The sequence below is a fragment of the Narcine bancroftii genome, chromosome 4 (assembly GCF_036971445.1).
Source record: "Narcine bancroftii isolate sNarBan1 chromosome 4, sNarBan1.hap1, whole genome shotgun sequence".
Lineage (NCBI taxonomy): Eukaryota > Metazoa > Chordata > Chondrichthyes > Torpediniformes > Narcinidae > Narcine > Narcine bancroftii.
In genome coordinates this window covers 244,962,070-244,980,194 of record NC_091472.1, presented here as the reverse complement: position 1 = coordinate 244,980,194, position 18,125 = coordinate 244,962,070, and the positions used below count along the sequence as shown (strand labels likewise).

Below are 18,125 nucleotides of genomic sequence, written 5' to 3'. Positions count from 1 at the left end.
ATCAATGAACCAAAGACACTGCCTAACTGCTAATTTAAAAAAAATATATTAATGTTGTAAAATGGTTATAAATATGAATGTTTGCCCTGTGATGCTGCCACAAAACATCGAATTTCATGACTTGTTAATGACAATAACTTCTGATTCTGATCAATGCCCTCTGTGATTGCCCACCATTTAGTTAGAATACACTCTATCTTTTCCATCACGGGCCATGTTATTTTTTTTAAATTAGGGATAACAGGCCCTTCTGCTCCATGAGCCCACACTGTCCAAATATACCCATGTGATCAATTAATCTTTCTTTTAACCCCGTACATATTTGGAATGTGGGAAGAAACCCACTTGGTCATGGGGAGAACATAGAAATTCCTTGCAGACTGCACTTGATTTGAACCCAGGTCACTGACGCTATATTACCATTGTGCTACAGCCCTCACCTTATTTCCTCTGGTTAAACTGGTGATCAGTCAAGTAATAAGCAAAAGATACTTAGACAAGAAGCAACTAACAAAATGTATACCAGCACATGGGTTTCTTCGAGTGCTATTTGAAGAGGATGAAGTAACAGTATGCAGTTTGAACAGTAGAGTCACCCTTAACTGACAAACTTAGTTTCATGAGAAACTTCATAAATGTATTCACCTTATTTTCAAATATTATCCACTAGCTTTATGTGGGCAATGACAGAAAACTTAAAAAAAAAATTCACAAGGCTGTTCCAGTGACTGGAAGCCTTGATTTAGAAGAAGAGACTTGATAGGCTAGGATTTTTTTCTACCTTGGAGCTGACGAGGCTGTGACCTCGTAGAGGTATAAACGATTATGAGGGACATAGATAAAATAAATAGTCATTATTTTTCTTCAGAAAGTACATAATTTTAGGGTGAGAAAAGCAAGATTTAAAAATAAATGGTGCAGTTTGCATAGTGGTTAGTGAAACACTATTATATATCATCAAGTTTGAATCTGAGCTGACTGTGAGGAGTTTGTACATTCTCCCAGTTCCTGCGTGGGTTTCCTCTGGATGCTCGGGTTTCCTCTGGATGCTCTGGTTTCCTCCCACCTTTCAAAACCATACAGGGTGAATAGGTTAGTTGGTGTATTTGGGCGGCACAGGCTCATGGGCCAGAAGGGCCTGTTACTGTGCTGCATGTACAAATTTTAAAAATATATTAAAATAGGAACCTCTGGGGCAACTTCTTCCACACAGAAGGTAGAGTGTGGATGAAATGAGCCTCCATGGGAAGCTGTACAGATGGGTATAACTACAATATTTTAAAGACATTTAGACAGGTGCATGGAAAGGTAAGGCTGAGAGAGATAGGGGCCAAGCTCAGGCAAAGGGGATCAGTTCAGATAGATAAATGGTTGGCATGGGCTGTTTCTGCATAACTCTATGACTTTAACAGTCCATGGACCAAACTTTCCATATTTCCTCCCTGTCATGAAGGCAAACTAATTGTCTCCCTGCACCAGATAACAATATCTTTTCACAATTAGGCTTGCCCTTCCTTTACTCACTTGGTTACTAATCTACCTCCAGGTTATTTATCTAAAAATCCCTCCAAAAAAATTGTTCAGAATTGTTAGCATAAATTTCAGCTTTCAAACAAAACAACAAAAACTCTATTACTAATCCCCGATGACAGCATTCCTCATCCTGTGCTGTGCAGATCACTGGTGGTTCATAGGTTTGTTAAAGGTGGTCTGTGGCAAAGACAAATGTTAATGATAAAATAAATACATTATATGTAAAACAAAGCAATATATTTGGCAAGAAAAATAATTGTCAAAAAACGCCACCACCAAAACAAATGTCCAATTGGTGGTCGAGAATGAGTTCGAGCACACCACCCCACTGCTGGGACTGTGGGAAAAAATACTTAGGGTGGTCCATGTGTGGACAAAATGGGGTCTACAAAATTATTTTGATTACTCCATTTCTCTCTCCACAGATGCTGCCTCATCTGTTGAGTATCTCCAACATTGTTCCCCTCTTCTATTCTCTTCCAGCCTTTTGTTCCTGATCAATGGTTTTCTCTTGTTCATCTGTAGCTCGGCATCTCACTGCTCACTGAAACATGTAAACCGCTCATGGACCATTATGCGACACTTTTACTGTGGTAAGCAAAAGCTGCTGAAGAGATCCATTTCTTCTTTCTCTTCCTGGAAAGGACTACCCGACAAGCCCTCAGCCATTTATAATACATGTCAATAATTAAAATGGCTCTTGTCAGCACAGAACAGCTAAAACTATTTCAGAGGTGATTGGATTCTGCCAAATAAATATTCCATGTTGTTGTACAACTTTTGCAATGTATTCGACCAAGTAGAATTTGGCTACTTGTTTACAAGAAGACTTTTAAAAAAATATCTAAGTCATTTGTTTTTTACCTTCAGAATAAAGATGGATTAATTGCCTTCCAAATGCTAACAATATGTTTGCAACAACATATGTGGGCAAGTATGCACCATGGAATCTGATGAGCTGGAACAAAATAAAATGCATTATTCATGATGTGTTCATCAATATTTTAACACTAGAAAATTGTACAGATCTCTGGCTGAGAATTCTTGCTTCAATGAAAAGTGTTCCCATAGAAAAAAAAATGTTCTCTCTCAAGAAAGTAAAATGAAGTGTTCAGTCTAATATTAGTCTTATTATACTACAAAATACATGAAAATTTAGAATGCTCATAGTTTCATTCATATAAACCCTGGTGAATGTGTATTAGAGAATCAAGATGCAAACACGTTACTAACTAAAATTAGGGCCCAATTATTGAGCCAATACCATAAACAATTGATTAAATGCGAGTAATTGAAAAGTACAGGGGTTTATTGACAAGTAATGAGAAATCAGGCTTTTGTTTTATTTGAAAACTATTGGTTCTGAATTGGTTCACAGTAAATGCAAGTCATCAATAAACAAAAGCAAGAAACACTGAGCAGGAACTAAAATTAACTATGGGTGTTAATTTAAACCATTGGTACTGAATTTTTCAGCACATAAAAATGTACCTTTAAAGCCATAATAAGCACCAAAGCAGAAAACGATGGCACAACTGTAAATGAAGGACAATGAAAAGAACTGACATTTATTTGAGGAAAACAAGGAATCTGCAGGTGCTAGAGAATTAGACCAATGCACATTATCGTTGGAGGGGCTCAGCAGCCCATGCAGCATCCAAGGGTAGTAATAGGCAGTCAACATTTCAAGCCCCAGCCCTTCAATGCAAATGATTCCTGTTGAAGCTGTGAGGCTTGAAATGTGCTCTACCTATACTTTCCATGGATGCTGTGTGATCAGCATTTATGTTACCTTGTTATACTCCAGCCCACTTTATGATCCCTATAACACCACAAATTTTGGTCACGACTACACTGATGGGGTAGAAAACAAACATTGGTTTGACTGGCTTATGGCAGCAGCAAAGATACAAATGCCCTCACAATCATGGATCATGGGTGACTGCTGGTCAGTTCACCAGGGAGAACTCGTCTGTTCTTCTTTGAAACAGTCTCATGGAATATTTCTTACTGGTCGAGGTGGGGAAGATTTAACTTTTCATCTAGAGAGGAGAGCCTCCAACAGTACAGAACTGAGTGTCAGTTTAGGCTTTGTGTTTCTTCAAGGCTATTTGCTTCGAGAATTATTGAACAATAAAACGTCTTTGTCCAACATCTGTTTCACTCGGTGTAATGTTATCACGATATTGAGGTAGAGGAAGCATCAGTACCAGAGCTCCTTCTATTAGTTTGGGAATGATCAATATATTCTGCTTATTTGTTCACAGCCCAAGCAAAACGAGTATTTAATTGGACCTGCAGTGATGGGCTGTCTGCCAGATGTCACTGTGACACAATCAGATCTTGGATATCTTTCCCTGAAAATCATTTTTCCACTTGTCCTCCCATTGAATTTGATACCTTGTGGATAAAGAAGCATGTCAACTCAGATATTAAACTGCAGAAAATATTTCCATCCAAATACATCTCACCCTGACTGACATCAAGATCTTTAACTTGATAATTTGAAAGAAAGACATCATAATTGCAATGCGCCAGGCCCCTGACAACTTGTGTTAGTTTTCAGAAATGATGTATAATTCTCTTGGCTAGAATATCAACAGTTTGTATCCGAGGAAAATGTTATTTAATACAATACTATTGAATCTATAATATGCTTTAATCATGAAATGAATAGTGGAGTAAGCACAAGAAAGCCTTCGGCCTTATTCCTACTCCTATTTCAGAAAACTTAAAAAAAAATAGATGTCCAGCACAGTAAGAGGGTCTTCTGGCTCACAAGCCCATGCCCCCGAATACACCAATTAACCAACAACCCCTGTATGTTTTGAATGGTGGGAGGAAACCCCATGTAGACAAGGAGAGAACATACAAACTACTTACAGACAATGCGGGATTCGAACAGTGTTGTGCTCATCGCCCTTGCCTTAAGCCCCTTTCACACTTGCATCCTACTAAATTGGCCATTCAGTGTCCTGGGATAGGAATGGATGTTTGGCTTTTCACAGTTGACCCCTCCTAACTGGGATGCTGAACGCTTTCACACTTGCAAGGAGCCATCCCTGGGGTTTGGACTGTTCTACCTTCTACTGATGACGTCATGACACAGAGTAATGGTGGACCTGCCCTAAATTCGGACCAATGTATGATGATCTTATATTTGAACAAAACTAATCATGCCCAATTATCTGAAAGTTTTCCAATGACACCACAGTTGTCGGCAGAATTACAAACAGCAATGAGGAAGCGCCCAAGATGGAGATGGATCAGCTCGATGAATGGTGCAACAACAACAACCTTGTGCTCAACATCAGCAAAACCAAGATGATTGTGGACTTCAGGAGGAAGTCAGGGGAACACGACCCACTCATGTTATAAAAACACTGTCATTTTACAGAAAATTGTCTTTTGCCTGCTGCAAGGCAGACAGATTTGCCATCAGCAAAAATTGCCTGAATGTGTTCTCTTACAGTCAGAGAAAGAGAAGCAAAATACGCATTTAGAAAATGCCCTCCGATGAAGGTTCCATTTCATTTGGTTTCTCCTTCTGAAATGTAATTGGATAAAAAATCATTTTAAATATAAATACGGCCTCCAGACTAGATTTCATTCAGAGGGCATGCAGGAGAAAAGGACACTGGTGGGACCAGTAAACATTTGCTTTCTTTCACTGCTTATGGACAGCACTGCTGTTGACCAGATAATGGGCAATGATGTCAGAATATAGGATGAAGATGGAGATTCTGGGTAGTGCCAGAACAACCATCTTGCTCTCATTGACAGGAAGTTTAAGGAGCTGATTGTGGACTTTAGGAAGTGGCAGCCAAGAGACAATGGATCGGACTTCATTGACAGGATGGTGGAGAAGGATGGTGGTGGAGAAGGATGGTGGAGGAGAAGGATGGTGGAGGAGAAGGATGGTGGAGGAGAAGGATGGTGGAGGAGAAGGATGGTGGAGGAGAAGGATGGTGGAGGAGAAGGATGGTATGTTCAAGTTCTTGGTCGTCCACATTATTGGAGGAACTCTCCTGCAACCAACGCATCGAAGCAAGTGTGGAAATGGCACACTGACAACTCCACTTTCAGAGAAATTCATGCCATTGAATGTAACATCGAACTTCCACAGGTGTACTGTGGAAAGCATACTGACTGGTTAATCATGTCATGGTTTGGAAACTCAAGTGCTCAGGTTGCATGAAGTGATACATCTTGCCAAGTCCATCACAGGCAGTAACTTCCCGTCCATTGATGCATTTATATTAAACGCTGCCTCAAGAAGACAGCCAACATTATAAAAGATCTCCATTATCCTGATCACAACTCTTCTCACTGTTCCCTTCAGGAAGAAGGTACAGACACCTGAAGTCCAGTACCTATAGGTTCAAGAACAGTATTTTCTTCAACAGCTCTGAGGCTCTTGAACCTTCCAGTACTATCCTAACCAGAACTATCCACTACTCTGGGATCACCAAAAGATATGTCTACACTTCTGAAATGTCACTTTTATTTCCTGCACTGTGAATGTTTGAATATCTTTTGTTTTATATTTATTTTTTTGGCCATAGTACATTGGCGTAATTTAATTTATATTTTTGTAGTCAGTGAGTTTTGTATACCTATGTGGCTGCAGCAAGTAAGAACTTTGATGCATTTGTACATTGTACTTGGGGATATGGCAATCATTCATCTCAAGTAAATGATGCATTGTACAAATGTATGTTAGATCTCTGTATAATTACCAAATACTGATGCTTAGCATGTTTATTTATTGGAGGGATGTTTGCACAAGGCCATCTTGCTGAAGGTTTGAGAATGTCAGATTTCAAAGTTAGGTACATTCCAAAAATAGTGTAAAGAATTAGCAAATCAAAGTATATTATTTGCTAGTGTTAATTTGGAGCAATATTTGAAGCAAATGTTCAAAACACAATTGTATAGCAAAGCAGTGGATGTAAAATCGAAGGCAGCAGACTCAGGATTCTTCTGTGGAGGCCTATAAAACAGAGATTTTTCTTTTGTAGTCTTCAGCACAGGGTGGTGACAACAAAATTGTTCTTTAAGTGGAAGATGAACTCATGAGGATCCTGTAACTTGTGCCTGCTACAGTTTTGAGGAGCGAGTAAACAGTTAAAATAAATGAGATCCTGAGAGATCTTTGACCAGATGGATATCAAAGAAATCAGAATTGTCATGAACAAGTCATAAAATTTGGTGTTTTGGAGTAGCATCACAGGGCAAACATTCATATTATAACCATCTTGCAACAATAAATTAAAAAAAAGTGCACAAAAAGTCAGGCAGTGTCTTTGGTTCATTGATTATTGAGGAATCTGATGGCAGCAGGGAAGCTGTCCTTGTGCCACTGAGTGCTCGCCTTTAGGCTCCTGTACTTTTTTCCCCCAATGGTAACAGAGTGAAGAGGGCATGGTCTAGGTGGTGGGGTCTTTGAGGATTGAGGCTGTTTTTTTAAGACTCAGCCTCATGTCAATGTCCTCGATGGAGTGAAATCTGGTGCTTGTGACGTCGTAGGTTGAGTTAACAACCCTCTGGAGTTTATTCTTGTCCAGAGATTTGATGCCTCCGAGCCAGGCAGCGATGCAACCAGCCAGAATGTTCTCTACGGTACACCTGTCGAAGTTTCGAGAGTCTTCAGTGACATACTACATCTCTTCAAACACCTCACAAAGTATAGCTGCTGGCGAGTCTTCTTCATGATTGTATCAATAAGGAAGCTCCAGGACAGATCCTTGAAGATGCTGACACCCAAGTATTTGAAGTTCTTGACCCTCTCCACTACTGAGCAACAACCATCTGTAATAGGGTCTCCTGAGTGAGCATAGCAATTCAGTAGGTACAGCTTTCAAATAATCAACTCTTCGTCATACAAGGAGAAAGCTTGAATTATTTTTGTATGGTGGTGCTCTTTCTCATCAAAAGATTTTTACACTCCTTAATACTTTCACGTGCGTTTTAATGAATCAGTTGAAGTCTTCTTGGTTACAACTTGACAAGTACCTATTTAAATCATTTGCCTAGCATAACAAGATTTATGCTGAAAACCAGCCAATTTGGAAAAGCTACTGCTAGCCTCTAACATACCTCAAAAATAAAATAGGAAGTCATTAATATTGCTGCTTTGAAATAACTTGTTTCAATTATCTTACTGTCTTCAAAACTTATTTCAAAGGCCAAGATTCAGTATTTCAGACCCTTCCATTTAAAAGAAAGATTTTGTTTATATTTCTTGTTACAGCTAAGCATGTATATAAGAATGATTTTTCTGGTGTTAACATAGTACCAGCAACTAAGAAGCAGCCTACATTTTCAGAGCTCTTAAACTAATAATCTAAAAACACTGCAACCACATAATCTACACCAAGTTCATGAATTTACAGAATATGAGTTCACTTTAAGATCAAATCCTTCTTTAATTTGGCAATATAACAAACACATTGTTAATGCAATTCCGTCATAATATTAAGTGCAACCTATTCTGAGTCATGACCCTATGAAAAAAAAAATCAACTTTCAATGAAAATATATCAGTTTTAGTTCCAGATACCAAATCCAATTGCTTGTCACCAATCCACAACACAAGGGCATCTGTCGACCTTGTTATTTATAACAGCTTGCACAAATTGGCCCAAATATTTAATGCTGTGTAGCACACTGACAAAACTACAAATGAGTTTTTGGTTGGTTGAAGGAACAAACATAACAGCATTTGAATGAAACACATAGCCTTACAAGCTGCTTTCCATGTAAATTACATGATCACAAGATTAATGTTTTTAATGTTTTTTTTAATATTTGTTTTTGAGGGGATTAGTTTATGATGAAAGATTGGATAGACTAGGAGTATATTCCTTGTTCTCAGATAAACAAAATATTATGAAAAGAATACATAAGGTTGAAACAGAGAGTAGATTTAATATGGAGATGAGGAGAAACTGCTTCTCATAAGATAAATGAATCTGTGAAATTCTTTACTAAATGAAGTTGTAATCTGCCTCAGTAAATGTATTTAACATCCAGAATGTACCTTTGGGCAGCAGGTACAGAAACCTACAGGCCAGCACCTCGAGGTTCAAGAATGCGTTCTTTCCAACAGGTAAAAGACCCTCCTCTTGCTACACTAATCATGGACATCAATATCACAGTAGGGACTGTCCACACTCAAGTTAAGATGCTCCTTTTTTGCACAAGGATAACTGTGAATATTCATCATCTATTTTTTCATTTTAATTCAGTACATCTTTGCAATACCAGTTCAAAACCAAGTGAACCTCATCTTCCAACTGGGAACCCTCCAACTGGATGGCATTGATATCGACTTCTCTGGTTTTTGTTAACTCACCCCTTTCTTTCCCCCATCCCCTCACCTCCCTCACCTCCCCCCTCCCCCCCCCCCCCCCCCCCCCGTCATCTCTCGCACAGACATGATAAGTTCTCACCTAGTCTCTTATATCTAATTAACACCTTTTGTTGGTCTGGATTCCTCCCCCATTGTTTGAATTCTGAGTTTTTCTGATATACCCTGCTTCTGCATTTTCAATTTTTCCTTGAAGAAGGGCTCAGGCCTGAAAAGTCGGCAATATACCTTTGTCTCCTATAGATGCTGAAAAGACCAGCTGAGTTCCTCCGGCATTTCGCCGTGTTTACTCTCAATAAGATAGAGGCTTGAAAGACATTTCCTCTGGTAATTAAAACTAGAAGTAGGGTACATTGCCTCAAGACTTGTGGGAATAGATTTAGGGAGGAGATGACGAGAAACTGCTTTTCCCAGAGAGTGGTGAATTTGTGCCATTCTCTGCCCCAGGGAAGCAATAGAGGATGGCTCATTAAATATATTTAAAATGCAAATAGATTTTTGCAAAGTTGGCAAATTAAGAGTTATGGGGAAAAGGCAGGTCAGTGGAGCTCAGTCCAAGACCACATCAGCTATGATCTTATTGAATGGCTGTACAGGCTCAGTGGACAGAATGGCCTTCTCCTGCTCCCATTTCAAGTCAAGTTTATTGTCATCCGATTGCATAAGTACAACCTGATGAAACAGCGCTCTCTGATCCTTGGTGCAAAACACGCAGACACACAACCAGACATTACTTATACACAAACAATAGACATGCAGGACAAGCATTCATCTACATAAATAACTATTGATTCCTGAATATGAGAGTTTTGGATGGTCAGTGTGAGCAGTTCCTTTGGTCGTTCAGCATTCTCTCTGCCTATGGGAAGAAGCTGTTCCTCAGCCTGGCGGCACTTGCTCTGATACTCCTGTATCGCTTACTTGATGGGAGCAGCTTAAATATGCTGTGTGCGGGTGGGACGCATCCTCAATGATTATGCACACCCTCCAGACAACGATCCTGGGAGATCACATCGATGGGGGTGGGGGAAAGGAAGGTGGAGGGAGACTCCAGTGATCCTCTCGCCACTCTTATGGATTTACCTCAGATCCATTTCTCTGCGGCAACCACACTACACTGTGATGCAGCTGGCCAGGACACTCTTGATGGAGTTCCTGTCGAAAAGGTTGGCATAATGGCAGCCAGAAGCCTTGCCTGCTTCGGTCTTCTCTGGAAGTGCAGTCACTTGAAAGAGATGTTATGTGCCGACTAGATAAGTGAATTCAAGGAAATACAGAATTCCTGATGTGGAGAGGAGTACTTATGATTTTCACAAAGTTCAGCAGAAGGGATTAATCAACAAATTTCAAGCAAATAGACAGACTGAGAACTAACTGGTTATTGTACAGAAAGTAAAGAGTGGTTAAGAAGGATTACGTTCAGGTTGGGGAGTGGGGCAACACAGAGATCAGTGCTTCGGCAGCAGCTTTGCATGATCTGTGCGTCCACAGAGAAAGATAACCTTTTGGCTCCTTCAGCAAAGTTGGTTCATGATCCTAAGTGACAATGGATAGAGAGTATGAGGAGAGATGTGAATATTCTTTAAAGGGAATAGGAGCAAGCTGAGAGGGTGGGCAAGAACCAGGCAAATGCAACAATTATGTGGGAAAAACGTGGTTACCCCGCTGGTTCACAAAACAAAGAAGTTTTTTTAAATTGAATGGTGAAACTGGGCATTCAAGGTGACCTGGGTGTCCTCGCACACAAATCACTGCAAGTTAAGATGTGATGAGGAAGGCAAATGGTACTCTGGCTCTTCTCATCAAAGAGTCTGAGTACAGGAGTAAAACTGTGGCCAGAACATGACAGATGAAATACAAAATGGGAAAGTGTACAGGTACTCACTTCGATAGAACAGATAGATCAGCAAAGTATTTGGAAAACGGTGAGATCGGGCATTGATGATATACCCGTCCGAGTGTGCTTGTACACAAGTCATGGAGTGGCAATATGCAGGGGCAGAAAGGAATCAAAATGGTAAATGTTCTGTTAGCTCTCACTCCAGGAAGATTTGAATACAGGGGGAACAAAGTCTTTTTACAATTATACAGGGTCAGCATAGTTTTGGCCTCCTGACCCAGATGATAGTGCAGCAAAGATTCCCGAGATATGTTCTGGTAACTGCAACCTTGCCTCATGAGATTTTGAATAGATTAGCCTTCCAGCATTCCGCAGCATTCACAGCAATGAGAGGTAGCCTCATGGGAGAATTCTGAAAGGCTAGAATCGGAGAAGATGTATGTTCTTACTAAGGAGTCCAGGATCCAGAGGCATGAGCTATCAGTTGACTTCATTTGGAGGTTGATGAACCTTCTGAATTTTCTACCCCTGACAGCATTGAAGCTCAGTCATGTTCATTCAAAACGCACTCACTCATTCAAAATAAAAAGACCGTTTATATCCCAGAATAACTGAATTAATTTATAGGTTTGAAGGTTGGAAATTCTGCCACTGATTGCTTAAATTATTGGAGAAGAGCAGTTCCAATTTGTTCAAATGCACGCAACCCACCCAAGTCCAGTCAGACAATGAGACGAACAATACAAAACTTGGAGGGAAGCAGAAGCAGTGTAAGGTCTGAAATGGAGAACTGTAAAGTTAATGCAACCACTGTTTGCACCCATAAAATACATGATTTTCTCTTCCTGGTAACATTTTGACTCAGTGGAAAAACAATTATGAATGGCCAGTGACAAATTTTTTTCATGTACAGACTAAAAATAAAACCCAATTAACATTTATAGTTTTTAAAAGAGCATACATAAAATGCATTGTCCAACAAATTAATCTTTTGTCCAGGTTCTTCAAGAATGCAGGGGTTAAAAGAGCAAATGATGAAGGCCCCAGGCCTGATTCTTTGACTGCCTTTTCCTGTGTGACCTGCTGAGTTTTTCCAGCACTTGAGTGTACCGTGTTAAAAGAGCAAAATTGCTTGTGTGATTCATTTAAAAAGCACATTTTACAAGTACAGGACATTACTAATTGTTTCTCAGCAATAAATACCATTAGTGTGTGCTTATTATTGTTACACAGACAACATACCATAAACAGGAAGAGATTCTGCCATTTAGCATTTACAACATGGATTTCTGGCTGAGAGATTAAAAAAAATGGCTCAAATAGATACTGCTCACCTCTACGATGATGGTGGGATATTTTAGACCCATTGGAATTGATGGCTAGTCCTGGATCTAATCAACTATCTGAATGATGATATCTCTGATAGAAGCAGATTACATGTTCAAGGCAGGTAACAGCTAGAAACCATGACCTTCTGGAATGAATGTTATGTAATGAATGTTAAGTAAGGACCTGGATTTGGGTGCTTGCAGGGGTTTATATGGGCAAAAGTCATAGCTGATGCAATTTCTTCTGCAATGTGCATGAATATAGATATCGTGTAAGCAACTTCCTCTCGAGAAATGGGTTGCCAAATTCAAAGGTTTGGATTATGGTCTGGTATCTTCACTCTGCTGACACTTGCTGTGTATGGACTGACAAACCAAACTGCTGCCAGACGATGTCCTAAACTTGTATGGCGTAATTCAGCACAGGGCCAAGATGTTACCCCATGTTAATGGGTCACATAAGTAGGCCAGTAAAACTCACATAACCAAATCAGAGAGAAAATCTGCTTTCTTATCAAGGAATTTGTGAATAGGGAATTGAATACTCATTTGTAAGGGTTGAAGTTGAGGGATGACTTTTTTGACATGGATCCTGATCACAAACTTTCCAGTTTACTTGGTAAAATTTTGGAATCATGTAATGAACATTTTGGAGCTCTCTAGTGTCACATGAGCATGAGAACCAGATGCACTGTCATGCTTTGGATGCAGATGGACACCGCCTGGGTTAGCAAGAGGAACAACAGTAGCCATATTTTCATGGGCTTGCATCTCTGCCTCAAATAGCCTTAACTCCTTTGACTTTAAATTCTTTCAAGTGATAATGAAAACATTTGCAGGAACCATTGCACACAACTGTATAAGGCAGTCAACTGATAGCTCATTTACCAGAACCATTAATTATATCAACTTTGTATCTGGTGAGATATATTGGAATGTTCTGGAACCAGGGTCTGTTGATGCTTTTCTGCAAGTGCAGGGTCAGGTAGATACACTTGGGAATTAAGTCATCCCAGAAATAGTTAACCTGCAGGTTCTACTAATCAGTGATGCAGTGGCAGATTAACTATTGGGCTTAAACCTAGGAAGGGGGGCCTGGAAGGAGCAGGGCTGTCGGGCTCCTAGGCAGGAATGGGGAGTGACTCGAGCCCAAATGTTAGTCATGTATTTTTATCTTTGCGACATAAAGGACACTGTTGACCAGCTGATTTCTCCAGCATTGTGTTTTTACTTCAACCATGGTGTCTACAGACTTTAGTGTTTTACTCTAGAAAAACTTACAGCCAGCTGGAAAGCCAGATGTGTGCTACGTCTTTAATTAAAGTTACTGATCATTTTAGAGGCTAATCTGAGAATCACATTAAAAGGCACATGATGCCAAACATCTTCATGGTCATTGAAAGATTAAATCCTTTGAATGACAGTAATTCAAGCAATAGAAATCAGAATGCAAAGATTTCTCCCATTGACAGTAAATTTCAAATTCAATCCACTTAATACTTACACTAAAAATTCTTCCTCGTTGGTAATAAAGTAACAAAGTATGGGGACTTATTTCAGCGTTGCACTGCTTCTTCTGGTGCTATTTGTAAAACTGTTCAGCAAAAAACTCACCCTTACCTGCCCAAGTACTCCATTGAAAGATGTCCTGATAGTTATCTAAAACAGAACAGTTGTAAAAATTTCAAACAAAGTAGATAAAAAATGTATTGGCACAATATATTAAATTTTAAAATGATCGGAGTATAAAATGATTTTTATTCAATGTGCTTAAGGAGATTATTTAAGTATTGTCATTTAAATGATCATATCTCATTACTCAATAAATATTAGCATTTCACAGGAGTTGGCTTTAATTCATAGAGCATTTATTTTTATACAATTTATTCAAGCTACATTTCCTATTATTGTAATACTAGCAGGATACCTGGCGTTGCCCGGAAATAAAGCACTCAGTTGACGTTGGCTCCAAAAGATGTCATCTGAAATGCTCTGATCATTTTTAGGCCAAGTTTGCACTTTGCTGCGGTGGCTAGCAGCAGGATTTTCAATGACTGTGGAGGCTCGGCCAGTATGGGTATGCTAAGTTTTCCATTGGAACAACATGTCGATGGCCTTCCATTTCTTTGCTCCACAATGTTGTCATACCTCTGACATGGAACCAATTACGACTGCATTCATGGAAGAATACACAATGTCAACTGAGTTATTAAATGCAGCATTTACCAGGTTGGCTGGAGTAAATGGTGCTGCCCTTCAGCTTGCTTGGAGTCTTGCTTGTTCATCCTCAGTAGACTCTTGTTTTCTGCTCATGGAATGCCTGGCAGCATCAGTACCGAGGCGGGCTTGGTGTTGTTCCTCATTTTCCTGCTGCCTGCTCCTTGTTTGTCTGGAGGCCTGAGCACTTTGGCCACTTCTTTTTATTCTGAATGTATATTGATGCACAACACTGTAACTAATTGAGGTGACCTTGGTGCAAGTTCAAAAAAATTTTTTTGAAACTTTTGAACTTCATATGGTCCCAGGCATATGTTTTAAACTGGAAGAATAGCTCTTCGTATAACGGCAAGATTCAGAGCAATGCAGAGTTTTTTCTGATGAAAGTAGGTGGTTGCAGTGACAACATTATTGACAGCAGATTCTTGTTCTCTCTTTTCTCATACTTGGCCCAATTCCCTACATGACACTAATTAAGCACACAGTGTAAACAGAATGTCTGTGAATGGCTCAAACATTCATAATCATTCAGAATGCAGGAAAATAGGAAAAAGAGTGGACCACTTGACCTCAAAAAAAGAATTTCCTCATCACAATGTTACATTTAAAGAAATTTGCTGCACGTTAGGACTGTCAAGTGTCTTATGTTTCTGATAGAAGCAGGAGCTCAATTGAAAACCCATTTTTAAAATTATTTATTGCATCAATTAATCCTGCTGTTGTTATTAAAGGAATTTATTGTACTTCTGTAAAACCATTCTTTATATTTAGCCAGTGCTGATGCACTGGCTAAATAAGGTTGTACTCTTCTATACAATGCACGAGTTCATTATCAGTAACATTAACAATTCTTGTTCTTCAATAAGATTTTAATAAGAAAATTTGAACAACTGGTCATATGTATTATTGATGGATTCAACACTTCAATACTAAAATTCAGCAAAAGAGTGTACACTTTTGGGCACTAAAGATTTTACCACCTGGGGCAATCTAACACATCTAATTATAACATAAATGTTTCAACAGCAGTCATTAGTTCATTGCAGCAAAAGCTAAAGAAACTGAAATAAACTCTCTTCCTCTTCATGTGTGCTTTGTAGTCATGGAAAGATCCAGTATTTACTGAAAGCCATAAACTTCAGTAATTTATTTCATAGCTAAATGCAGTCTAATCATCAGCTTTTTCTTCTGCAAAACTAATTTAATGGATCCAAAGAATTCTGCAAAACAAAAAATATGGCGCATGCCTTCTTTACCACCTTATCTATCTGTATTACCACTTTCAGGGAACTATGGATTTGAACAGAAACTCCCTCAATTCATCACCATAAACAGTGTGCCAATGACATTCCTTGATAATGGAGGACAGCTAATGCCATTCCTTTATCTGGAGGATAGCTAATGCTATTCATTTTGTTGAAGAAAGGCAAGAGGGATAAAAAAGGTTAACTGCAGACTGACAAGCCCCACATGAGAGGTAGGGAAATTATTGGAAGAAAATTTCAAAAGATAGATGTACAGGTGTAAAGATTGGGGATGATTAGGGTGAATCCGCAAGGCTTTATGTGGGGAAATTCTGCCTTATTAATTTGATTGGGTTTTTTTTTTGAGGAGATAGGTGAGAAGGTCGATGAAAGCAGATAATAGAAATTTTTGTGAGGACTTTAGTTAAGCATTTGATAAAGTTCCGCATGGTAGGCTCGTCAAGGCACGTGGGATCCAAGGATAGCTGGCTAACTGCATTCAAAATTAGTATGGTGATAAGAGGCAGCAGGTAGTGATTGAGGAATACTTCCCTGATTGCGATTAGTGGTGTGCAGTAGGGATCTTTGATGGGACTCTTGTTGTTTGGGATATTAATTGATTTTTAAAAAATAAATGATAGTGCTGCCAGAGCTGCAGGGCAAAAAGGGCTCCCGAAGGACCTCAGCTATCCGACGGATTCCTGATCATTTTAGAGGTTTGGATCTTGAGCTCGGGTTGCCGATGGATCATTCATTTTCTGCTGATGCATTTCAAAGTACTTTGCAATGTTATTCATTCCATCAAAAAAATGTAAAAGGTTATCCATGCTAATCCTGTACACAACTCTCCTTCACTGTACCAAACCATCCAGTGGGATCTGCCCAGAGACCAGGCAGAACCGCATCACTTTCATTTCAAGTATTATTCTAATGATCCTTTTCTTTCTTTGGCTTGGCTTTGCGGACGAAGATTTATGGAGGGGTAAATGTCCACGTCTGCTGCAGGCTCGTTGGTGACTGACAAGTCTGATGCGGGACAGGCAGGCACGGTTGCAAGGGAAAATTGGTTGGTTGGGGTTGGGTGTTGGGTTTTTCCTCCTTTGTCTTTTGTCAGTGAGGTGGGCTCTGCGGTCTTCTTCAAAGGAGGCTGCAGCCCGCTGAACTGTGAAGCGCCAAGGTGCACGGTTGGAGGCGATATCAGCCCACTGGCGGTGGTCAATGTGGCAGGCACCAAGAGATTTCTTTAAGCAGTCCTTGTACCTCTTCTTTGGTGCACTTCTGTCTCGGCGGCCAGTTCCTAATGATCCAATTTGTGACCAAGTCACCCAGGATTGTGGTGCAGAACAGACATTCAGATCACTTGCAGAGAATCAGGACTTGCTTAAACCAAATGGGCTTGCTGCTCTTTTGTGATACCAATTACTTTTCATGGTCAATTGTAGGTGGCAGTGGCATGACAGGAAGAACTCCTTCCATTTGTGACAACACTATTACTCAGTGTGACAAAATATTTCCGTCAGCATCCCCTACAATGAGCCAAATTGTACTGGATCCAGCACGCTGTCTGTGGTGCCCACCAGCTCAGAGATCCTGTTCCAAATATGGAAAGCCAAACAAGCTGATCCGCTCCAGCCACAAGTTCACCTGAAAGACTGCACAGTGTCTAAGAAGCATCAAGTTCTTGGGTTGCTAACCACTGACTAACAACATGGCCTTAGGGCTAGTCAACTAGTTGAAATAATTTTTTTTTAATTTAAAATTTGACAGCACCTTAACATACCAGCAACCAATTCAAATATTAAAATAAGTGGGGTACTCTTTGTACTCCCATTGCCACCGATATACATCCAAGCTCAATGAAGAATTCAGCAGAAGAGTGGGAACACAGATGTGCCAGCATTCAAGCTCCCACTCAACCCAGACTTCAATGCTGGGCATCTGTCAGTCATGTGATTTGTCCCAGTAACTACAATGACAGGATGCATTCAGAAGCAGAACACCCACACAGTTCTCCGTAATTTAGGATCCACTTACAACAGAATGAAGGCTGCAGCTAACAGACGCAAAACACTGTTACCTTGGACTTCTTTTTTGACTGTGCACACGTCACATCATTCCACGAAAGAAATGTGCCATGGAAACAAACTTAAGCTTAAGACTATCCTTCAGTGAAAGCTCTTTTCAAAACATAAGTTTGCATCACATTGTGGATCCTAACATTGCTATTGATTAATAACGTTGAAATTATCACAATGAAATGCACTATTCAAAAAGAGTTTCAAAGGCCAAATTACAGTGAAAATGTGCAAGTAAAAGACAATAAGATCTACCTCATATTGACAATTTCTAGCTGTATGAAGTTGTAACTCCGGTACAGAACTATCATTCTCAGGCCTCGCTCTGTGCAATTTGGCATAGATCACAGTGGAAGATGATACACTGCAATTAAAATAGTATTTTATTATGTTAGTTTAGAAACCAACGTCAACAGATAAAGTTGGTACAGATTTATTTATATTTACAAATACAAAATAAGAAAGATAATTTTGTGAAGCTTAAAGGACTTTTAACAAGTGTGTTCTCACATCACT

At 39.6% G+C, this 18,125-nt stretch overlaps 1 protein-coding gene across 3 annotated transcripts in view; it reads right to left on the bottom strand.

The window, feature by feature from the left end:
* The window catches only part of pgap1 (post-GPI attachment to proteins inositol deacylase 1), a 142,083-nt gene that overhangs the window by 57,152 nt on the left and 66,806 nt on the right, over nt 1-18,125 (bottom strand). For all 3 annotated transcript variants that reach the window (XM_069934579.1, XM_069934578.1, XM_069934580.1), the window contains exons 18-20: nt 17,865-17,973; nt 13,694-13,732; nt 2,398-2,491 (exon numbers count right to left, since the gene is read on the bottom strand). In XM_069934579.1, coding sequence (XP_069790680.1) covers nt 2,398-2,491; nt 13,694-13,732; nt 17,865-17,973 — 242 coding nt within the window. The remainder of the gene's footprint in view (nt 1-2,397; nt 2,492-13,693; nt 13,733-17,864; nt 17,974-18,125) is intronic.